Consider the following 25,002-nt stretch of genomic DNA (forward strand, 5'->3'; position numbering starts at 1 on the left):
TTAAGGACCATATAAGCCTGATTAAGGTAGGGTTGGAATGAAAACATTCTGGTGGGGGGGAGTGGGGAGGGGGGGCAGGGCAGGAACAGGTTTGAGAAGCACTGCCCTAAATAGAAGATCGTTGGTCTCTAACAGAAAACCACTCATGTAAAAAACAGAAACACCAGTAAGAACTTGCTGAGTGGAATTTCAGAAGATGATGTTGATAAATCTATCAAGTTTTCTATCTATTTATCCATCTATCTGGTTTCGTATTTGCTGAAAGCCTTTCCCCAGTAAAGAAAGGGTAAATATTAAGGCACGATTCATTCAGCAAAATATACAGTGGAATCTCTATGCTACATCTTTGTATTAGCCTCCTTCACATGTGAAATTTGTGTTATGTTTTTCAAAATGTCTTTTTCATTTAAAATTAATGACTGTCAAATTTTATGTTGATAAATTAATAATGTGAACAAAGTTTGTAACATGAGTGTAACATTAGGGCATTGGCCTTCTGTGAGCTGTTTTGTCTAAGCATTTCTGTCACGAGTTCTTTCTAATAACCATTAACTTATTACTAGGATCATCTCCTGAGGTCTGTCCATCACTTCCGTAAGTGCTGGTGTATTCTCACAAGCAATGACCTTATGTTCTAAGATTTGGGAATGAGGAAACTTGTTTCTGAATCTCAAAAACTTTTGCATGGTTGTATTAAAGTCGTGTGCAACATTTCACCCATGAACACTTGGCTGTGAAATCAGAAAGATTCTATGAACAATGCTTTGCGATGAATGATATCCATCCATCCATTATCTCCCGCTTATCCGGGTTGGGTCGCGGGGGCAGCAGTCTCAGCAATGAAACCCAGACTTCCCTTTCCCCGGCCACTTCATCCAGCTCCTCTGGGGGAATCCCGAAGCGTTTCCAGGCCAGCCGAGAGACATAGTCCCTCCAGCGTGTCCTGGGTCTTCCCCGGGGCCTCCTCCCAGTGGGACATGCCCGGAACACCTCACCAGGGACGCGTCCAGGAGGCATCCTAATCAGATGCCCGGGCCATCTCATCTGACTCCTCTCAATGCGGAGGAGCAGCGGCTCTACTCTGAGTCCCTCCCGAATGACCGAGCTCCTCTCCCTATCTCTAAGGGAGAGCCCAGCCACCCTACGGAGGAAACTCATTTCGGCCGCTTGCACTCACGATCTCGTTCTTTCGGTCACTACCCACAGCTCGTGACCATAGGTGAGGGTAGGAACGTAGATCAACTGGTAAATCGAGAGCTTCGCCTTTTGGCTCAGCTCCTTCTTTACCATGACAGACCAATGCAGCGGAGAGAGCATTCTACCCTTTTCCGGCTGAGGACCATGGTCTCGGATTTGGAGGTGCTGATTCTCATCCCAGCCGCTTCACACTCGGCTGCGAACTGTCCCAGCGAGAGCTGAAGGTCACGGTTCGATGAGGCCAACAGGACCACATCATATGCAAAAAGCAGAGACCTAATCCTGAGGTCACCAAACCGGACACCCTCAACGCCCTGACTGCGCCTAGAAATTCTGTCCATAAAAACTATGAACAGAATCGGTGACAAAGGGCAGCCCTGACGGAGTCCAACCCTCACCGGAAACAAGTCCGACTTATTGCCACCCATGCGGACCAGACTCTGGCACCGGTCATACAGGGACCGAACAGCCCTTAAAAGGAAGCCCGGCACCCCATACTCCCGGAGCACCCCCCACAGGACTCCCCGAGGGACACGGTCGAATGCCTTCTCCAAGTCCACAAAACACATGTAGACTGGTTGGGCAAACTCCCACGCACCCTCCAGGACCCCGCTGAGAGTATAGAGCTGGTCCACTGTTCCACGGCCAGGGCGAAAACCACACTACTCCTCCTAAATCCAAGGTTCGGCAATCCGGCGGACCCTCCTCTCCAGAACCCCCGAATAGACCTTACCAGGGAGGCTGAGGAGTGTGATCCCCCTATAGTTGGAGCACACCCACTGGTCCCCCTTCTTAAAGAGTGGGACCACCACCCCGGTCTGCCAGTCCAGAGGCACTGCCCCCGATGTCCACGCGATGCTGCAGATGCGTGTCAACCAGGACAGCCCCACAGCATCCAGAGCCTTAAGGAACTCCGGGCGGATCTCATCCACTCCCGGGGCTCGGCCACCGAAGAGCTTTTTAACCACCTCAGTGACCTCCACCCCCGAGATAGGGGAGTCCACACCCAAGTCCCCATACTCTGCTTCCACATTGGAAGGCGTGTCGGTGGGGATTGAGGTCTTCGAAGTACTCCTTCCACCGACCCAAAACGTCCCGGGTTGAGATCAGCAGCACCCCATCCCCACCATAAACAGTGTTGATGTTGCACCGCTTTCCCGCCCGGAGCCGCCGGATGGTGGACCAGAATCACCTCGAAGCCGTCCGGAAGTCGTTTTCCATGGCCTCACCAAACTCCTCCCAAACCCGAGTTTTTGCCTCAGCAACCGCCGAAGCTGCATCCCGCTTGGCCTGCCGGTACCTGTCAGCTGCCTCTGGAGTCCCACAGGCTGAAAAGGCCCGATAGGACTCCTTCTTCAGCTTGACGGCATCCCTCACCACTGGTGTCCACCAGCGGGTTCGCGGATTGCCGCCGCGACAGACACCGACCACCTTACGGCCACAGCTCCGGTCAGCCGCCTCCACAATGGAGGCACGGAACATGGTCCATTCGGACTCAATGTCCCCCGCCTCCCCCGGGACATGGGAGAAGTTCTGCCGGAGGTAGGAGTTGAAACTCCTCCTGACAGGGGATTCCGCCAGACGTTCCCAGCAGACCCGCACTATACACTTGGGCCTGCCAGGCCTGGCCGGCTTCCTCCCCCACCAGCGGAGCCAACCCACCACCAGGTAGTGATCAGTTGACAGCTCCGCCCCTCTCTTCACCCAAGTGTCCAATACATGCGGCCGCAAGTCCGATGACACGACTACAAAGTCGATCATCGAACTGCGGCCTAGGGTGTCCTGGTGCCAAGTGCACATATGAACACCCTTATGCCTGAACATGGTGTTCATTATGAACAATCCGTGACAAGCACAGAAGTCCAACAACAGAACACCACTCGGGTTCAGATCGGGGGGGCCGTTCCTCCCAATCACGCCACTCCGGGTCTAACTGTCATTGCCCACGTGAGCATTGAAGTCCCCCAGCAGAACAAGAGAGTCCCCAGAATGAGTGCTCTCCAGCACCCCTTCCAGGGACTCTAAAAAGGGTGGGTACTCTGAACTGCCACTCGGCGCATAAGCGCGAACAACAGTCAGAACCCATCCCCCCACCCGAAGGCAAAGGGAGGCTACCCTCTCGTCCACTGCGGTAAACCCCAATGAACAGGCGCCCAGCCAGGGAGCAATAAGTATGCCCACCCCCGCTCGGCGCCTCTCCCCGCAGGCAACTCCAGAGTGGAAGAGGGTCCAACCCCCTTCGAGCCCAAGCTGTGCATCGAGGTAAGCCCGACTACTGTATGTCTAGCCAGAACTTCACCACCTCACGCACCAGCTCAGTCTCCTTCCCCATCAGAGATGTGACATTCCATGTCATAAGAGCTAGCTTCTGCAGCCGAGGATCGGACCGCCAAGGTCCCCGCCTTTGGCCACTGCCCAGCTCACAACGCACCCGACCCCTATGGCCCCTCCTATGGGTGGTGAGCCCATTGGAGGGGGGTCCCACGTGCCTTGTTCGGGCTGTGCCCGACCAGGCCCCATGGGTATAGGCCTGGCCACCAGGCGCTCGCCATCGAGCCCCACCCCCAGGCCTGGCTCCAGGGGGGGCCCCGGTGACCCGCGTCCGGTCAAGGGAAAACGTGTTTCCATATTGTTTTTCTTCATAAGGGGTCTTTTGAGCCGCACTTCGTCTGGTTCCTCACCCAGGACCTGTTTGCTCCGGGCAACTTAGCTCCTGGGATCACTGGAACACGCAAACCCCTCCACCACGATAAGGTGTCGGCTCCAGGACATCTGAGAAGTAAAAATATTTCATGGGCAAGCCGTAATCAAAGAGTATGTAGTAATAGGCAATACTCACTGAATAAATATTTGATTAAAGACAGGTTATTGGTTTATTGCCGTTTGTAATGTAACATGGTTTTCATGCTGCTCCACATTTCAGTATAATTAGACATTCCCATCATCCGGTGCCTAATTTTAGCTGCAAACATTTACAGTAGACTGCCAGATCCATTAATATACCTTCAGAAACCACCCAGACAGGAGCTCCATCAAGTAGCTCAAATCAATTTGGTTGTAATTGTTTTTAATTATTGCATGTAGACAATTCCATTAACTAAAAGCAACACCAGCATGTTGTATGCAGAGTAACTTAATCAAGCTGTCAGCACTATTATGGGAGTGTGGCAGCCTTCAAACTGCCTTGACTCTTGCTTTCTATCTACCATTAATATAACATAGACCTGTACTCATCAGCAATTTTTTCAAATGCTGTTAAATCCTTGATTAAGCTTTGTTTACACTACATTTTATTTAAAAAGGCTTATATTGAATTTCTCTGGTATTTTTCAGTATTTAAGTAGCTTAGGAGAACATTAAAATCTCGACAGTGAATGTCAAAAACACAGTCCCCATTAGACCTGCCCGGCAGCCACAAAGAGCCCCCATTCTTTCTATTTCACCAGTAAATGTTCTCTTCAGCTATTTAATGATGTCACTCAGACTACCTCCTATCCCTGGTACGATGTCATAGCTTTTGCGTAAATGTGAGGTGAGGTCTGTAAAGCAAAGCACTGCCAGGGGAATTTTTTACTTTTCTAATGGATGCATTATTGTCAAATAGAAACCAAAGTAGCACTAAAATGCATCTACACCCTCTGTCTCCAATATAACATGCTGAGGATGGGGGTGTCTTGCGTGTGGGTGGTGTCGTGACACGTGTGCGAAAGTGCGAAGAGTTTCGATACATTTCAGCATTACAGCTTTACACAATGAAAAACCTGACATACTGTTCAGAAAGTACTGATAATACATTTTACACGAATGTAAAAACCTGTGACCTTGAGCAGGATAACAGGATCCTAGGAGTTTTGCTGTTTCTGAGACGCTGGAACATGGTACATTTAAAAGAAATGAATAATTGCATCTGAGTGTCATTGTGAAGGGTATGAATGTGTTTGGATGTGTTTGAATATGTTTACACTTTTTCCTTGAGGGGATTCTCGACTGATGGCCAAAAAGAGTCAATTCAGTCTATTTTGAAATAAACAAGGCACAGGAAGTGAAAGATGCGGGGACACAGGGGCTAATTCTGGGATCCACAGAATCAGAACCAGCGAGCATGGGTGAAGTCGTGGTCACAGAGCAGGTGGGTTCGGGAAGCAGGTGGTCAGTCCAATGGGCATGGCATGAGACAGGAGGAAGACACACCAGGAAGATCATGTGGGAGCAGGATTGGGATCAAGATCGGAGAGGCACGGGAACTGAGCAGGCAGGAAGGTTCAGAGTCTAACAGGAGACAAAGGAAATGAGCTCAGTTTGTTACATTCGGATGAACAATATCTCACACTGAACGCGAGGTACAGCAGGGAGTGGATGAGGAGCTGGGAAAAGATTACGGGGTCTGAACACATGCTGCAGGCATTGTATATATGTAAATGATCTGTATTAAATTAATTCAGTTTAATCAACGATCTCATTTTGTTTCATTTCTAGGAACAATTAGATTCCCAATAAGTAATTTAATTGAAATTACATTGTTAATGTATTGACATATGGATGAATTTATTCAATAAATGCATCTTTATCGCAATTAACACTTAAAAATAAGAACAACCAATATTAAGAGTGAAATATAAAGTCCAGTCCAAGCAATAGAAGCTAATTAGTTTGTATGAAAGGTGCCGTAAAGTTTGCCTGCAATAGCAGAGCCTGGTAATCAATCTGCTACTGATTTTGCTGACCAGCAGGACACCGTGTTCCACCAGGAGGATGAGATTTGGGTGTGATAGTCGCAAGAGCCATTTCTGTTAGAGAGAGACAGATTGCATTTCAGGGAAAACACAGCCTATCACAGCTAGCTTGCTTCTAGCCTTGTCAACTTCATTACCCCCCCTCCCCACCTCCCTACCCAGCATGCACTACACCTAAGTGTCCACAGCCCATTCTGTATGAAGCGGGGGCCCTTCCCATTGAAAGTTATTTCCTATGCCTATGTAACTTCATATTGAAAACCGAGATTCGACCATGTGGTCAGTTGTACGTCAACCACCTTTATCTTCCCGTACAAAAGCAACTCGCATGTCAGATGGTGGAATTCAAGGCAAAAAAAACAAAAATAGAACCCTCTCGATCATCACTCACTCATTTGATGGGATACTGCTGGAAATATACATTAAAAAGGAGGAATAACATACATGAGCTCACATTTGACAAGACAACCAAGATACAAAAAGCTGGGCATCGCAGGCCATGCAGAATGGCTGTCACTGTATTGCTGAATCCTGCCTCAATGCCAGTTGTCAGTCCACTTCCAGAAAACGCCTCACCCATTTGAGAGATTTGATTTAAAGGCGAAACATCAGCCTTCTGACACAAAGCACTACGGCCGCAACATAATTGAGCAATTTCTGCATCATTTCTTGTGTATCCAACTAGAATACCATTTTCTGAGATATAAATATACATGACAATATAAACTATGTATACTGGAGGTCTCGACTCATCTTTTTGTGCATATGATTACAAAACGGCAACGACAGGCACAATTTTTCTAAACAAATGAATAGTGCTCAGTAGTTTCATTGTGATTCCGGGGGGAAAGTTATTTAAACTATAAAGTTATATAGTTCTATAAGACCATTGTGGCTGTCATTCGAACAATCTTCAAAATCCTACAGATGTACTTATAGATGATTACTGTCACTGGCAAAACCACTCAAGACATCCCACGTTCTTGCAGTGTTTCCGATTGGGTAAGACAAACAAATGTCATGAAAATATATAGCCTTCTGTGCGTCATACATATAGGTGTAAGGTGAAATGCTGACCTCCTCCTATCACAGAACCTCCCCATGAATCAGTGGAAATTGTTGTATGCCTCACGCCTGCGGAATCTCCCTCAGAGGATTGGCTGCAAGTCTGCTATTGTCCCTCTACCTTATTATGCAGTGGATTTCACTGTGTAATTAATGGTCCTAAATGTATGCATTTCCTGTTTTGAAAGCAAATGTATTTCTTCTACCTGGAACAACTTAGAAATTGGAAGCTAGATGTAGTTTATTATGGAAGTTTCTCATATTTGTGTAAATAATATCTGAGGGTGAGTCATGCTGTTTCTGTTTTTCTTGCAATATGAAAGAAGATGGACACAACTTGGGCATGTACGTGCAGGGGCGGACTTACCGTAAGGCGACAGCAGGCAGCCACCCGGGGCCCCACAAAAATTGGGGCCCCATGAACACAAAATTTCCAGAAGTTTCATTTAAGGATATAACATAATATGACTGATTAAATGATAGCACCATGTCTGTTTGTATTTTTGGTGACAGCTTTCAGGGTAGATAAAGTTACCCTCATCATAGCTGTAATTGGACAATTCTACTTTGAGACTTTGCGCAACACTTTTACCACTGGAGTGCACTGGTTGTTCACTGCTAAGCGCACTAGCATGAAATAACAAGAAGAAAACGGCACAAAGATAGCCAGATAGGACAGAGACACAGTGAAGATGTAAAAGAAAATCAGGACATTGATACCCAAGACATGGAGAGAAACACAGTGATGATCCAGAAGGAGATCAGGATGCACATGCACCTTGAAGGTCTGGGACTCACTGGAAGAACGGCAGTTAAGTGTGAAGATGAAGATGAGTGTATTCAAATTGCCTGGCAAGCTTGGTCTCCCAGTTGCTAGCTGATAGCTTTGTGCTCCACAACCTTTAGCATGGATCAGATATGTGTTTGAGCCAAGATACATGGAGAGTCAGAGAGCCAAGATAACAATGCCAGCATTTATCCATTATGCTCTCTGACTTTCACGGTGCTGCGAACAACCGGACACTGTCATCGTATGGAGAACTTTAACTTGTTCAGGCAAAAAACTAACAATGCAAAGTAAAATATCCAGCATTGATTAAATGTCCTTGGTTTTGAACTATTCAGTATTATTGATAAAATGTCCTTTCAGATACTTTCATAATGCATTATAATGGTCAGTCTAAGAATTAATAAAGCATTACAGCACCTTCTATTGACAGTCATAAGGCATTAAAGTGTTGATTATAATACTTCATAAGCTCCAATGAAGCTCCCATCTATAAAGCACTATAGATACCTTCATAATGCAGTACAAAGTACCCTTAGTTCTTGTACTGACCATTATAATGCACTATGATGGTATCTATAGTGCATTATAGATGTGTGCTTCATAAAGCATTCATAATGCTTAATAAACATGGATATCACGTAAGGCTTTTGAACAACGGCCAGTTTTGTTATAATTATTGTAAAGTGTTTAAAATACATATGTTTCGCATAGCACTGGTCAGCTATATCGATTGTACATAGTTCCTTATTATGAATTAATGTATGGGCATAATTAAGACTAACTTAGGAAAAATGATTTTATTTCTGTTTCTGAGCATTTGTAGGACTTTACAGAAGGGCACAATGTACAGTAAAAGTTTACAGGCTGTAACATGTTTGGACATGTTTAGACAAGGTCCTGCTTTCTGTCTGATATTTAAAATTATATCAAGACTGACGGAGTCCCAGTGTGCTGACTGACTTCTGCTGGTCCCTTAAGAGGGACGTTTCTGAAGCCAGGTACAGCAGAAAATCATCCAACTCTACATCTAAGTCACTTGTAACATGCACATATACTGTAAATATACATATAGTATAAGGTTTAATTGTGTGTCACTCAAAATCCTTGCATAACAGATAAATTCTGATTAGATATTTGAATTCTGCAGAAGCAATACTGTGAGGTTCACCTATTTTTATTTGTGAAACAAAAAGAAAATAATTTGTTGACCGGTTTAACCCACATGTAACCCAGTAAGTTATCGCCTATCGCTTAATCACTGCTTGCCGTCTGTGTTGATACACAGATCCTTCCCATAACCCTCTCAGGTCACTTCCTCCTCCCCTTGTTGACTTTCCACTAACAGCATGTCTGACAGCACAGCCTCTTTCCATATGCGATGTTTTCAGCGCATTAAAAGCCGCACCAGCACAGACACATGCGACAGACCCGCCTGCAGGAAGCCACAGACACTGAGATCACCCTGCACACCAAATCACATTCAGTTCCCCCCACTATTTGCATGATTAATTTTGAGCACATATTCCAGTCCTCCGTTTTCACTGAGTTTTTAGACTTTTTTTTTATCATTATGCCTAAATGGTGGAAGAATTCATGCTGTTCCACCATCAATTTTATTTGTAGATATGTAATCCATGTAAACATAAACAAAAAAACTCTATAGGAATTGAATTAATATATGCTTTACAGGGGCCCTTAAATACGTAAAATTATAAAATGTACATATTATAAGGGGGGCAGTGGAACCCAAGGTGATATTTTGGCAGGATGCCCAGAATTTCAAGCTATGCCTCTAGACTTAGGACATCCTGGATAGCATTGTAAACTGTGCCACAGATTATCCATCCATCCATCCATCCATCCATCAGTCTTCTGTACCCACTTATCCTATTCCCTGACAACCCAGGATGGAGCACCAACCCATTGCAGGGCACACTCGCAGGGCACACTCACACACCAGTCACTCTCACACCAGTCACTCACACACCAGTCACTCACACACCAGTCACTCACACACCAGTCACTCTCATACCAGTCACTCACACACCAGTCACTCACACACCAGTCACTCACACACCAGTCACTCTCATACCAGTCACTCACACACCAGTCACTCACACACCATTCACTCACACACCAGTCACTCTCACACCAGTCACTCTCACACCAGTCACTCACACACCAGTCACTCTCATACCAGTCACTCACACACCAGTCACTAACACACCAGTCACTCTCACACCATTCACTCACACACCAGTCACTCTCACACCAGTCACTCACACACCAGTCACTCTCACACCAGTCACTCTCACACCAGTCACTCACACACCAGTCACTCTCATACCAGTTACTCACACACCAGTCACTCACACACCATTCACTCACACACCAGTCACTCTCACACCAGTTACTCACACACCAGTCACTCTCACACCAGTCACTCACACACCAGTCACTCACACATGCATACCTATGGGCAATTTGGTAACTTCAATTAACCTCAGCATGTTTTTAGGTTGTTGGGGGGAAACCGGAATACCTGGAGGAAACCCCACGTTGAAAAGGGAGAACATGCAAACTCCACACATGGAGCCACGGTGGAGATTGGAACCCTGATCTCAGAGGTGTGAGGCAGGGCTGGACTGGTCATCTGGCATCCTAGGCATTTTCCTGGTGGGCCAATATTTATGTGGGCAGGTAGAGTTTGTCGTGGGGATTTCACCACCTCGGCAAAATTTGCCGTAGAGGACCCAGAAACCCAGCATCGATTTTTAGACCCAAAGTCCAGCCCTGGTGTGAGGCAACTGTGCTAACCACTGTGCCAACCACTGCGCAAACCACTGCACCAACCACTGCGCTAACCACTGTACCAACCACTGCGCTAACCACTGTACCAACCACTGTGCTAACCACTGTACCAACCACTGCGCAAACCACTGCACCAACCACTGCGCTAACCACTGTACCAACCACTGTGCTAACCACTGTGCAAACCACTGCACCAACCACTGCACTAACCACTGTACCAACCACTGTGCTAACCACTGCGCAAACCACTGCACCAACCACTGCACTAACCACTGTACCATGCCGCCCCTCACACAGCAGGAACAGATACCAATTTGCCCAACTATATGTCATTATTCTGTGGAAGGAATTCCACACAATTCAAGCCAGGAATCGAACACAACACAACAAAACTAAAACTGAAGGTTTTGTTTTTTTGTACCAAAATGTCCTATAAGGGTATATTTGTTTTTTCAGTGAGGGGATTAAATCAAGCCGTGATACTGCTGATGGCTGCAATATTCACAATTAGTCCAGCCACTCCCAGCCCTGTGAGAAGCTTTGTAGAATCACTCCACAGAAGTACCTCTGTGAATTTTAAGCATGTACAGTTTCCTAAAATAAAATGAACAGAGAACTCTTACAGCCTCAAAATATACATAAATTGTACAGACAGACTGGCATGTTCCTTTTTAAGGAGTCTAAATTTTTTGAGGAAATCTAATCAACGTGAATCAGAGGATCATTAGACTACTCAACCACTGATAGAAAAAACAAAAAAAAACCTCAGTGTATCCGTTTCTGAACTGGAGCTGGAACAGAATCATGGATTTTACTACTAATGTCTAATACACTGATTTAAATTAATAAGGGGGGATTCATTTCAAAATGTCAAGGGTTTATCTGCTCAGAGTGTGCTCCGTCTCTCGCCCGCCTCTCCTGAAAGCTCGGGATTCCTCGCCGCAGGGTTTCAGTGGAGGACATGACTGAGCTCTGACCGTCCACATTTCCTTGAGCCTGAATGCAGCACAGAGTGGAACATTATCGAGGGGATGCTAATTTGCTGATGTACTCCACGGCAGAAACGGCAGGCAGGAGGGGGGTACTTTAAGTAACAGAGCCTACTTTTCACTCAATACAGTCAGGGGCTCATGATCTGGTTTGATTCCATTTTGTTCGTCTCTGACCATCTATACAATTAATGAATTGAGATGCTTGGCCAATGTATTCCAATCAAAGGCTACTGCACAGCAACCAATTACTGAGCTCTATATATATCTCAGCCATTGTTTATGAAGAGAAACCACAGCAAACCCACTTTCCTTCACGTCCCTGATGTAATGCATTTACATCACATTACGCCGGCACACTAATTCAGAGCAACATACAAGCGACGATCAGGGAACAGTCACAGGCATCAGAGTCCCTGATGAAATTAGTGTTGCTCAAGGGCCCAACAATTATATGATTACTCTGCTGATCCCATGACCTCTCAGACGATGGTTCAAGTCCAGAACCTGCTGGCCTAAACCACGCGTGACTTATTACTTGGAAAGTAAACATGTAGCTGCAGCTGCCTGCCCCCAAAAACGTCTCTTCACCCTTTGAAGGACAACCCTGAAGCCAAGAGCCTTTTGATACCCTGGATCCCAACCTACAGGAGGCTGCCATCACGCTAAAGATCAGACTTTTTTTGTTTTTTTGCATGTAATCAGTCTATGTTGTCTGAATTACCATAGACTGAGTCAAACAGCATGTACTCCCAACAGAACTAACTTAGACAGCGTAAACAGACAGAAGCTCCTGCTTACCCTGAAGGCTGCTGATTCTTTTCAGCAGGTCAGGCACTTGACACAATGACATTCCCGCCATTTCACGGCGAATCTTACTGAAATAAAATGATTTCGCGGAAAAAGAAATTGCGGAAAAGCACAAACATTCAAGGGCATTACTGCTTACATGAACCGCTTTAAATCTATCCTACTAATTAATTAACAGCAGCAGAGAGCCCAGACCATAGTTGAAGTCCTCCCCAGTGATTTTTATTGCCTCCCTTAGCGGAAATCTTATGTTATTTCCATAATGTAACAGCAGCTTGTGGGAGTAAAGCCAAACATATTCATGAATATTCAGGCCAGTCGGACGTATTAGAGGCTGTTTATTTAATGACCGTCATTGTAGTTAAAATCATCCTCGCAGACAAAGTATCAATTTCACTTACAGGCAAACTGCACTCTGTCTTCAGTCTACATTCAGCCAGACCTTCCCAGCGAATATTCTAATGGGAGGGAGCATTTACACAAATGAGCACTAAACATGATTATACTGCAAGCCACCATTCCTATCTGCAGCCTTGGGTTGGCTAATTGAAGTATTCAAATAAATGGAAAAATGCCCTATACAGCCTAGAGATGATTTGATTTATCTCTAGGTGGGGATGCTATTGTGCTGCACAACCATCCATGTAACTTGGAGCATGTTCCAGGCAGTATAGGGTAGGGGAACACCAAGGACGGGGTGCCAGTCCATCTCAGGGCACCCACAGACTCAGAAGCAGCAATCCACCTAAGGTCCTTCCACCTTTTTCAGGTCTAGGGCTCTGTGATGGACAGAGAGACAGAGGAGAGACCCCCCTCATTACACATTATAAAACTGTGTTATGGATCAGGCCTGGCCTGTATTAATATGAACATGAATTACATCCATCCATATATTTTGTTTACACCCATCCATCTAATCACTTGCCCTATTCAGGGTCACAGGAGGTCCAGAGCCAATGGGCATAAAGTGGGGAACAACCCAGGAGGGGGTGCCAGTCCATCACAGGGCACACTCACACACACTCAATTAGGTATCTCCAATCAGCCTCAGCATGTTTTTGGACTGTGTGTGTGGGGGGGAGGAGAACCAGAGGAAACCCCACGATAACACAGGGAGAACATGTGAAGTCCACATACATGGAACCCTGGCAGAGACTCAAACCCAGGTCACAGAGGCGTAAGGCAACAGTGCTAACCACTGCACCACTGTGCCAACCATGAACCATATTAATGTTTATTTATGAATAAATATAAATGACAGGGGCCCTAATAAATTTGGAAAACAACTGGATTTGTCTGGACTGGGGAGCCCAATATGATATGGTTTCCTGGGGCCCAAAATCTCTATCACCGCCTCTGACTGTGTTCATTAACATGGCACGTTAACAGCTAATGTTATGTTCGTCTCTGAGGTCCCAGCAGAACAACTGTTCAGTAACATTTGAGCTGAAAAAAAGAGTCTGGATGACAACCAAGCAAATGTGATTAATTCATAGAGCAGTGATTATTTATCAGTGGTTTAAGTTTATATCGAATTTATAGATATATTTTATAACATGGGGTGGCATAGTGGTGCAGTGGTTAGCACTGTGGCCTTGCACCTCTGGGACCTGGGTTCGAGTCTCCGCCTGGGTCACATGTGTGTGGAGTTTGCATGTTTTCCCCGTGTCATCGTGGGGTTTCCTCCGGGTACTCCGGTTTCCCCCCACAGTCCAAAGATATGCTGAGGCTAAATTGCCCTTAGGTGTGCATGTGTGAGTGAATGGTGTGTGAGTGTGCCCTGCGATGGGCTGGCCCCCTGTCCAGGGTTGTTCCCTGCCTCGTGCCCATTGCTTCCGGGATAGGCTCCGGACCCCCCACAACCCAATAGGATAAGCAGGTTGGAACATGGATGGATGGATTTCATAACATTTCACAAAAAGTAATTTGTGGTTACACAATGATTTGCAGACCCCCTGCAGTTCCTGCACAGGCCTCATGGGGGGTCACAGACCCCGTTAGAGATTTGATCCCTGGAGAAAAGATAATGCGCTGCCCACTGAGGAATCATGCCATCCGACACTACTTGTGAACTCGCTACAAACGGAGACTGTAATGATAATTGTCAGGAAAATTGGTTTTCCAGGGGGAGGGGGCAAGCAGCTGTCTCTGAGTTAACAGAACTCAGTCTCTGCCAGCAGAAATTCAGCTGCCCAGTCAGTAATTTGTTCACACTTGGGGAGAAAATCTAGTTTTAATCATGGATCAGATGAGTACGGGGCCAGAACAAAAACCGACAATTTTCAGTGAATCTTGACTCCGTGGCATTCTTGTGGTAATCACTATTAATGGAAGAAATGACCGATTATCTAATTTTCCATTTGGTAAATCCAGGCAGTGACTAAAAATCCTCTAATGTCTAATGTCAGTGTTTCTCCCATCTCTAATGAATACCTAAGAGTTAAAATGACTCACCTCGTAATCAGAGTCATCTTTTGATTAATCTGGCACCAGTTTTCATATAATTTATACCTTTCATTTGTATAAACTATCCAGATTCGATCTTATCCGAATCTAAAAGGCTTGGATAAACATTTCCTGTTTATCACAACCATTAGTCTTTATAACTTAAGGAGAATAAAAATGCTGAAATCGCGTATGTGATATTACGTCTGCTCTTAATAATATCATAATTTATGATGGTACCATGTGATATGTGTCATTTTTGCTCATTTCAATATCTGTTATGGTCTACGGTGTTTCGATTAACATGTGATGAAACACAATCGGTTATATCACGCACGTACCGCAGGTGGATTGATGGGGCAGATGCGTAACACACATGGGCTCCGGTCGGCTCCACCTTCCGCGCGTCCGCGCAGCTCCGCCTAGCGGACATATAGCCCGTTTGGGCGCTTCTACGAGCGTCGCCTGCCCGCTAACGCTGGGCTTGAAGTTTACCGCAGCCTGGAACTACCCTTGCGGCATCGTTTGGGAGCGGTGACTTGTGATTTAAAGAAGGACATCTCTGTGCCAGTCAAATTAAAGGTAAGTGTTTTTGTTAATAATAGTAATAATGATAACAATAATTATTATTGATGTTGCTGATATTATTCACTTGTGGTTGCAAAAATACACGCGTTTTAGGGTAATTCGCGTCATCGGATATTAAAAGTCTCTTACTTACAGTACATAATCAATCATGTAAATTTGTTATAGATTCCCTCCCAGCTAGTTTAACGTGGGAACTGGTTGTGTGTAACGTGAACGCCGTCCTTTGCAGAAAGCAATGCGTTAAATTTGCCTGCGGTGGGTGCATGGAAAACAGTGCAGAAGTACATCATTAGATGAACAATGGCGTGTTCATAAGTATTAATTAATATTTCATTTATATTCTATATTTTCATTACGTTATGCTACCTACCAGAAATGAGCTTTATTCAAAAGCTCATATATCGAACTCGCATATCTACTTCAAAAGGTAAATAATTAGATATGGTGGAGGAAAAAGTGACTTTAAATCTGAAAACGTTTTATTTTTCTGTTTTTTTATACTAAAAAAATCTAGACCCTTGCGCCCAAAGCTTCTGTGAAACCCTGTTATAGGGTTAACGGTAATGTATGAGATTGTCTGAATGGATTTGCCTAAAATATCTGCCAGCACAATCTAAGGGGAGGGGCTGAATAGAGTTAGTTGTTTTTTTTTAAATTCACGTGTGACCGGTATTGAGAACTTTTAAGACATTCCCTGAACATAACTCCGGGAGTTACCGACCCCCTCCGTGCACGAATGGGTGTATTATTATTGGTCATACGGACAGGGCTTGAAGCAGGTCGGTACTCACCGATACCTTTTTGTTTCTCTCTCCAGAGTACTGGGAACGTTTCTCGCATACTGGTACCTCTGGTAATCTGCCGGTAGTGTATAACAAGGTGAGTACCGGCACCTGTTTTCTCAGTCTTCAGGTACTGCCTACAGATAGTTTAACAAACAAACCCCAACACAATTCTTCAAATAGCGTGTGTACATACAGTTACAGTACGTTAACAAACAAACAAAATTCTACAAATAGTGTATGTGTGTGCATATAGTTACTTTTTAAGAAACACATAAAATTCTTCAAATAGTGTGTATGTGTGCATACAGTTACTTTAACAAACGAAAAAAAATTCTACGAAGTGTGTGTGTGCATATGGTTACTTTAACAAACAAATAAAATTCTTCAAATAGTGTGTATGTGTGCATACAGTTACTTTAACAAACAAATAAAATTCTTCAAATAGTGTGTATGTGTGCATACAGTTACTTTAACAAACAAATAAAATTCTTCAAATAGTGTATGTGTGTGCATATAGTTACTTTTTAAGAAACACATAAAATTCTTCAAATAGTGTGTATGTGTGCATACAGTTACTTTAACAAACGAAAAAAAATTCTACGAAGTGTGTGTGTGCATATGGTTACTTTAACAAACAAATAAAATTCTTCAAATAGTGTGTATGTGTGCATACAGTTACTTTAACAAACAAATAAAATTCTTCAAATAGTGTGTATGTGTGCATACAGTTACTTTAACAAACAAATAAAATTCTACAAATAGTGTGTGTGCGGATTATTTTTATATTACATTGTGGGGACCAAATGTTCCCTACAATGTGATAAAAACCTGTTATTTTGATGTTGTGGGGACCATTTTTCAGGTCCCCACAAAGATCTGTGAACGCAATCAAAAAACTAAAAATGCCAAAAGTCTCATATTTTGTATAGTTACTTATGGTTAAGGTTAGGGCTGGGTAGGGGTTAAGGTCGTCATGTTGGGATTAGAGTTTTCCCCATAGAAATACATGGAGAGTCCCCACAAAGATATAATTACAAACCTGTGTGTGTGTGTGTGTGTGTGTGTGAGAGAGAGAGTTACGGTCCTACATACAAGTATATTTCACCACAACCTGAAATGAATGAAATAAGCCCAAATCAAAAACGTCCTGCTAGATGAGAGGGAAGCCACCCACTAGGGTGAAGGAGTCCTGTTTAAACAAGGACCAGTGTCTCGCAGCTGGTGGTACAGATAGCTGTTATATAGCAAAACACACAAAGCTGACAAACAGTCTCAGAAAGGAGACAGAGGAGACTGCTTGGCACTTCTGCGTCAGTCACATGGATGAAAGTGGCTCCGTGGGCATACAGCGTAATCACCGAGGAGTATCTGACACAGGCCAGGGCAGACATGACTGTTGTCATGACTCTGACATAGACGCAAGCGTGACTCAGAGTCAGGAACATAGAGACTGCTTGTCCTGATAGACCATCTTTACCCTAAAAACCCCCCATTGCCGTTCATCAATGTGGTAAATAGCAAATCATATTTGGGCCACATTGACGTAAAACAAGGTATCTTCACATCCTGGATGGCAGAATGCGTCATGATTGTGAGGATGGGTGCCTTTTACCTCCACTGCTCCTGGTCGGTACACGATGGTTATGACACACTGCCTCATGCACTGCCCTTTGTGTTCATCTGTATACTGATACATAAGAGAGCCTGAGCTAGCAGACTGTGATAGTTTCTTTCTCCTAACCATAAGACTGTTAAATTATCAGCCCTTAACTACCCAATCTCACATCTGTTCATCCCAGATTCATATGACTCTTTTACATAGACTTTAAGCTTGTGGGCTGGTGGGGTAAGTCTCTGTGCCTGTGATAGGAAGGTTGCCGGTTCAAGCCCAGCCTGGGCACATCCGTGGGTCCTTCAGCAAGGCCCTTAACCCACAGCCCCCTGGGTGCTGATATGGGTGGCTGCCCTTCACGGCCAGCTTGCTGTGCGGTACAGAGTACAAGCTGGGGCAGCTTCAAGAGAATTATAGCTGAAAACATAAGAATTGTGTAAAATGTGATATGCAAATAAATGTGAATGTAGAACATTTATTGGCGGCACAATGAATCAGAGATGCTATTGGTCCAAAGTGAATTTGTTTCTCACTTGTGTTGTTAAGCATGAGGACGTCAACACTGACTGCATCATTTCCAGTTGTATCCAGCACGACGTACCTGGGGAGAACTTCCTCATCCTTTGCCAGCTGAGATGGAGGCCGGTGGTGCCAGCTGGCCGACAGTGTTGGCACCCCCCTGTGGCCAGGAGAATGGCACCGGGCAGGTCTTCGAGGTAGCGGTGCAGAACGGCTCAGCCAGTCGCGGCTCCCAGTTTGCAGGCGTGGAGCTCCTGCAGTCCTTCAAGGGGGTCATCATCCCGTGTTACGCCCTAGTAGTTCTGATCGGGGTGTTCGGCAACTATCTGCTGCTTTATGTCATCTGCCGCGCCCGCAAGATGCACAACGTCACCAACTTCTTCATCGGCAACCTGGCCTTCTCCGACATGCTCATGTGTGCCACCTGCGTGCCCTTCACGCTGGCGTACGCCTTCAACCCTCGCGGCTGGATCTTTGGCCGCTTTATGTGCTACCTGGTGTTCCTCATCCAGCCCATCACCGTCTACGTGTCCGTCTTCACACTCACCGCCATCGCCGTCGACAGGTGTGTAGGGCGCTATACAGGCTCGGCCCTGAGTGACTCAGAATGCCAGGGACGTATGTGGTCTAAACTACCAGAGGGTCCACATTTACATATTGCGTATAATTGTTATTAAAATGATCCTGAATGAGTTGAATCCATTGAGGAAAAATGCCAGGTGTAAATCCTATTCAGAGACGGGGAACAGGAAGTTTAGATGTAATTTGAGCATACAAAATAAGACATTCTTCAATGTTCTAAGCCACAAGTACAGTTTACCATAAAGTCAAACACCAGGGATTACAGGGGTGACGTACCGCTGCGTTCTCCACTGGCAGATATTTTTCTGAATCAAAACGTTGCCACAAAGGCGCATGTCATGTTGAGCTCAATGGCCTGTTATCATTATTTGTTACTAAAAAATTGGGGGATCCAGCCCAGATCTCATTCAGTGACGCAGCAGCACCAAGCCCGTTCCCCAACGACACCCAAGACAGAAACTCATTTAAAACAAAATGAAACATCAAGGTTGTGGGATAGGATTTTTGCTCTGAAAATATTTTAATGAGGTCTATTCATTAGTATGAGCATTCATCATCTGTGATATTACTCAAAGGCCCCTCTTTCTAATCCCAAAGGCTTGCAGCTGAGAGCACCAGTGAGGTTCTGAAAAGACTGAATGCCGATTTAAATTTGATTTCCTTTTAGTTTCAAAAGCCTTCCTCCTCTACAAACACATAGGCCGAAAATATCTGTGGAGGAGCTTCACATCTCCAGCTCGCTTTAGGACATTAAGGGGTGCAAGATGGGTGCAGAACTAACACCCCTGGTCGCTCTGACTCTTTCCTCCTCCCTCTCCATCTCCCCCTCCCCCTCCATCCAGGTACTATGCCACTGTGCACCCCCTGAAGAAGCGCATCTCCGTGCCAGCATGCGTCCACGTGCTCCTGGGCATCTGGCTGCTGTCATGCGGGCTGGTGGCTCCGGCCGTGGCCCACACCTACCACGTGGAGTTCCGTGAGGAGGGCTTCACCATCTGCGAGGAGTTCTGGATGGGCCAGGAGCGCCAGCGGCTGGCCTACGCCTACAGCACGCTGCTCATCACCTACGTGCTGCCGCTCTCTGCGCTCTGCATTTCATACCTGTGCATCTCTGTCAAGCTGCGCAACTGCGTGGCGCCGGGCCACCAGACGCAGAGCCAGGCAGAGGCGCAGCGGGCGCGCAAGCGCAAGACCTTCCGGCTGGTGGTACTGGTGGTGGTGGCCTTCGCCGTGTGCTGGCTGCCCATCCACGTGTTCAACGTGCTGCGCGACATCGACATCGATCTGATCCACAAACGCTACTTCCTGCTCATTCAGCTGCTGTGCCACCTGTGCGCCATGAGCTCCTCATGCTGCAACCCCTTCCTGTATGCCTGGCTGCATGACCGCTTCCGCGCCGAGCTGCACAGGATGTTCTCGTGCCACCGCCGCATCGGCGTGCCCGCCGCCAACTGCCCCGCCGCCAGCATGGTGCTGTGAGAGGGCACCAGGGGGGTAGCCAAAACAAATTCACCGAGATAAGCCCGTCTCTGGCTAATTAGCGACTTAGTGTCGCCCTGACGGCATTCCAAAGCGATGCTGAAATTGTGTGTATGATGTCACTTCCTGCCAGACATCATATCTAAGAACAACGGGCATCAAAAATCCTATAGGCAGATGGCACCTTGTACTAGCCGTCCTGTTTGGTTGGTCAGCTGGTGCCGCATTCTGACCCTCCCTTGCAAAACAGGAAGATGACAAATGACAACTAGTTAATACTAGTTCATGAAATTTTGCTTAAACTCCCAAAAAGCGTTGGGCCAGCCCTGCTGACATCATCTCTAGACATGGTGTGGACTGAGGAGGGACAGTCTGTTAGTAAGAGATACCAATCCAAGGCACACAGGGTCAAGACCTCGGAATGCAGAACGCTGATGACAGCAAGTGGTTCAGCAGTTACTGATTCAACTGCCTAAAGGAGTTTTGCTGTCCTGCCTCTGAGAAAAGTACAGGCAGTCACCAGGTTTCAAACGGGATCCGGCCCCTAAGTCTGTCTTTAAGTCCAATTAGTAGGTAAGTCAGAAAAACAATAATACATGCGGTACAGAGCCAAAGAACCACTGAAGCCGTGTGTTATGAATATGACAAAGTAGTGTTTGTTATTATGAACCACTGTATTTAACCCAAATTTTTAATATGCTTTATGGCACTCCATTCGTAAGTACGAGTTATCTGTAAGTCGGACATTCTTCAACCAAGGACTGCCTGTGCTTGACCATCTGTATTTATCCATATTGATGGATGAACGTTGCCTTGGGTAACAGTATCAGTGAGTGAACATACTTCCACAGGCATCTGCAGAGTGTATGACTGGGGTAGAGCAAATTCATAACAAATGAGTCAAAATTCACAATAACGGCCTGCCATTTCTATTATTTATCTGTCTTCGACACCCAGAGTATTTTTAAAGCAATCCGTACATAACATTTCAGAGCACAGATTTGCAAGCTTTGATCTGGAATCTATAGTTCAAACAGTGACCAGCCCACAAAAGAACTGATGGATTTAACAATAACATTAAGTGAATAAAGGTTTTTGTTTTTGTTCCTCCTTGAAAACATTTTGATTGGATAAAGCTCTTCTCTGATTTGCATTTTAACGTTATTGCTTTGTGTTATTTGCCGTTCTGTGACAATGCATCACAAATATTGTTCTTCATGCCACTGCACTGCACACCTCTCTTTTCATTTGGGATTCATTTGGCTTAAATATATTCCATTGCAAACAGGAGTATGAAAAAGGCTAATTAGTGAATTATATGAAATCAAATTCATAAAAAAACAAATTATGTAAGGCTATTTATAAAAGAGTTTATAGGTTTTCATTCCAGGACAGCACTTCCATTTTTGAGAAACCTAATGAATTGCTTTAATTAAATTTGTTTGGATTTTTTTTCCCCTTTCACTTTCCCTCCTAATGGCTTGGGGAACAAAAGCAGGAAGCTAAAATTTTCAAAGCAGAGCCACGAGACACCTTTTCCGGCCAGTAAACATTTGCATTTGTTGATTTCTTACCCGCAGTTCCTGGGTCACTGCTGGGAAAACATAAAGATTTACTTAAAAACACGCACTTACACTCATAAACAACAGACAGGGAACAGTACAGCTAGGAATGGAAATGTGACCCAGATCCTCTTGTCCTTAAATGAAGAACACCCATACACCCCCACACATTAAAACTTCAGCGGCAAAAGCATATCAGTTTAACGTGCTGTGAAATCATATCAGTAAATTGATAATGGCACTTGCATCAAATTTGCTCTAAGACTAAGAATTCCCTGACCCTAGAAATTTCACCAAATGATGGAGGTACTTGGGATTTTTGTAAGGTTTCGTAATGCAATGTTTTGTGATGCTTGTTAAATGCAGAAAGGACAATAAAACACCGGCAAAGGAAAAAATGTTGCCATGGTCACGGATACCGCAGGACTTTCTGCAAATCATAATGATACTGAAATCCTATCTTTCAGGGCCCCTTGAATACACTGCAAGGACTGTACAATCTGTGATGCTGGGCACCCGAGGAACTGTAAAATAAAAATAGTACAAGTCGACACCAAAAGGATGTAATTAGAAATGTTCTTGCATCTGCTGTTTTTATCCAAAATACAGCTCATATGTATTGTCCTCATCACTCTGTCCTAAGCCCTGTTCTATCTGATCATTCTTTTATAGCAGTTGTGGAATTGACCTGCCTAGTGGAAATGAGGGGAAAGGGGGGGGGGGCGTTATTTTGAGCCACCTGTCTGACCGCCACTATTCTCACAAACTTCACGGACGCTATCCTAGCTGCCTCCACCCCTACTGGCCATGTTCCCCTCGATAAAAAAACGTTAAACAAATTATAGCCCCCCTTTGCTCCCGTTAAACTCTGTGGTATTATAGCAGACTTTCTGAAGGTTATAACACAAAATTGCACTCCATTTAATTTAGAGGTATTGCATTTTGCTTGGAAAGACAGACCGGTAAACTTCAAGGCAGCACCCCATTATGACGAGGTTAAAAAATTGACTAAAGAAACTTGTAAAGTTGCTGACCTGGATTGGAGTCATGTAATAAATAACCAACAAACTACTGATTCCTAAAATGAAATCTAAGATTAGATATGCAATATGGCACCCAACTGAAGCGGAGTATCTGCGAGATGTCTACAGTTACTGCAACACGTGCATTTGTTTATAGGGCCAACTAATTTGATTAAACGAAATCTAGTGATTTAAATCACCCAGTCATTTATTTGATTGCACACCAAGGTCATAGACGTGGTTTTAACATTGGTAAGGACCAAATCAGCATCGAACCTCCCATCCCCCAAACACACACGGTACTACCCAAATCTACGCCCTTGTTCCATACCACGTTGTCAATAAGAGCTTATGCATAAAGCTTGCAATCCCATTTTAGACACTATAACCTTCAACATGTGTTCTCAAGATCCTGGTATCTAGCTCCTATTCAAGACATGTGAACTATATACTAATGGTTTGTTTAGCCACATGCCTATTGCAAACCTAATTGAAGCACGGAGATGTGCTGCATGCTCTCTTAGACCATGGAAATTAGTCTGAGCTGAGATAAAAACCAAAGCATTGAAACTGCTCTTGTGAAATTACTCACCGACTTCCTCCTCTCCTCTAACTGGAGGATAGTGTTACTTTAATTGAGGAATTGCTTTGACACTAGAGATCAACAAATTGTCCTCAAGAGTGAACTCCACTGGATAATAGTCACCCTCCAAAAGGAGGACTTCTCTTGCACAGCATTTACAGTAATGCCTTTCTAATATTTAATAGCCAGGTATTGAGCACCAGGCCTGCAGAGCTGAACCCTGCAGTTCTTGCACATATATGTCCAACTCCATGGGAATATTATCAGCAAGAACGCAATTGGATCGTTTGATGCCAAAGAAAGGTAACTGTATACCTCTATCAAAACTGTGCCAACCATTTAATCTTAAGTACCTTGCGTGATGAATTCTGGAAGATTTGGGGGGGGGGGGGAATTGAAAAATGGCGGAGGCGGACACAGCAGAGTAGTGTTGTAATTCTGCCATTAACGGTAGTATTTGACGATAATTAGCTGAAATTATGTCGGTGTAACACACCGCGATGTATTATGTGACGTTGTGGAGTTTTTGGATTATTTTATGCAATTATCCAGATTAATTAACGCAAATCATTCAGTGGTGTAGTGGAGGGTAAATGAATATAAACGCCGTTTACGCACCTTTTAAATTTACAAAACAGCGTTTACGCACCTTTTTTGAGATCACTAATGTTAAGGATATGAATAGTTACCCACCGTTTTTACTGCTGTGCATATAGCCCCGCCCCTTCGCACAAGCACACGTGCGCACACGAACACAAGTGAAGTCGTGGTTGTCTGGGAAAGATGTCAACACAATCGGCTGTTATCAAATGTGGGTAGGGGCCGCTGATATTCTCTGTCGCCCCCCCCCTATCTGTTCCGATTAGGTAGCCTTGCCTTGCCGGCGCGCCAGTCAGTTCTCGTTTTGATTAGTTACAGCCTTATAGAATCATTCCCTTTGTTTCCCCTTATAAAATTATTCCCTCACAGATCACAACGGAAGTCATTTAAGGCTACCTTTCCTATAGAATACCAGGTCTAAATCTTGTCATTTTATTAAACTAAATAGCCTTATGTTATTTATCTTGTTTACAGTTCATCACTGTAGTATGCGCACACAATCGGACACGTTTTAAAACGAAATTTGCCGCCTGCCGTTCACGGGTTTTTCCTCACTAATCGCCTTACTTGCGCCGTTCAGTCACTAAAGTCTATGGCGTTTGACTAGAGCACAAGCCGGCGCATTTTTAGCGTAAATAAAATAAATGTTTACTTTGTTTGTCCGTAATAAATGCAGACACACTCGCCCACGTGCTCTCTCCCCCCGTCACATAGGTATGTCAACATTAAATAACATAAAATAATTATTTAATATTATTCTTAGTAGCAGCAGCGGTAGTCTGATTTTACATTAAAAAAACTGGAGTACTGAATACATTATCTAAAGCGCC

At 44.8% G+C, this 25,002-nt stretch overlaps 1 protein-coding gene across 3 annotated transcripts; it reads left to right on the forward strand.

The window, feature by feature from the left end:
* Positions 1 to 15,292: 15,292 nt before the first annotated feature.
* Positions 15,293 to 21,569, forward strand: prlhr2a (prolactin releasing hormone receptor 2a). Of its 3 annotated transcripts, none has more exons than XM_023801435.2 (4): positions 15,293 to 15,422; positions 16,246 to 16,307; positions 18,372 to 18,909; positions 19,769 to 21,569. In XM_023801435.2, exons 3-4 carry the CDS (start codon positions 18,461 to 18,463, stop codon positions 20,403 to 20,405), a joined length of 1,086 nt encoding a protein of 361 aa, XP_023657203.1. In that variant the 5' UTR covers positions 15,293 to 15,422; positions 16,246 to 16,307; positions 18,372 to 18,460; the 3' UTR covers positions 20,406 to 21,569. The 3 variants fall into 3 exon arrangements, with proteins under 3 accessions (XP_023657203.1, XP_023657194.1, XP_023657185.1); XM_023801426.2 differs by having other exon boundaries at positions 18,407 to 18,909; XM_023801417.2 differs by lacking the exon at positions 15,293 to 15,422 and having other exon boundaries at positions 16,102 to 16,307.
* The last annotated feature ends 3,433 nt before the right edge of the window (positions 21,570 to 25,002 follow it).

The sequence above is a fragment of the Paramormyrops kingsleyae genome, chromosome 2, assembly GCF_048594095.1.
Source record: "Paramormyrops kingsleyae isolate MSU_618 chromosome 2, PKINGS_0.4, whole genome shotgun sequence".
Classification (NCBI taxonomy): domain Eukaryota; kingdom Metazoa; phylum Chordata; class Actinopteri; order Osteoglossiformes; family Mormyridae; genus Paramormyrops; species Paramormyrops kingsleyae.

Excerpts from the sequence above, each read along its gene's own strand:
- prlhr2a (XM_023801435.2), top strand. The coding sequence starts at position 18,461 with ATGGAGGCCGGTGGTGCCAGCTGGCCGACAGTGTTGGCACCCCCCTGT. Across the intron at positions 18,910-19,768 it reads ACCGCCATCGCCGTCGACAG|GTACTATGCCACTGTGCACC; the intron begins GTGTGTAGGGCG and ends CCCTCCATCCAG.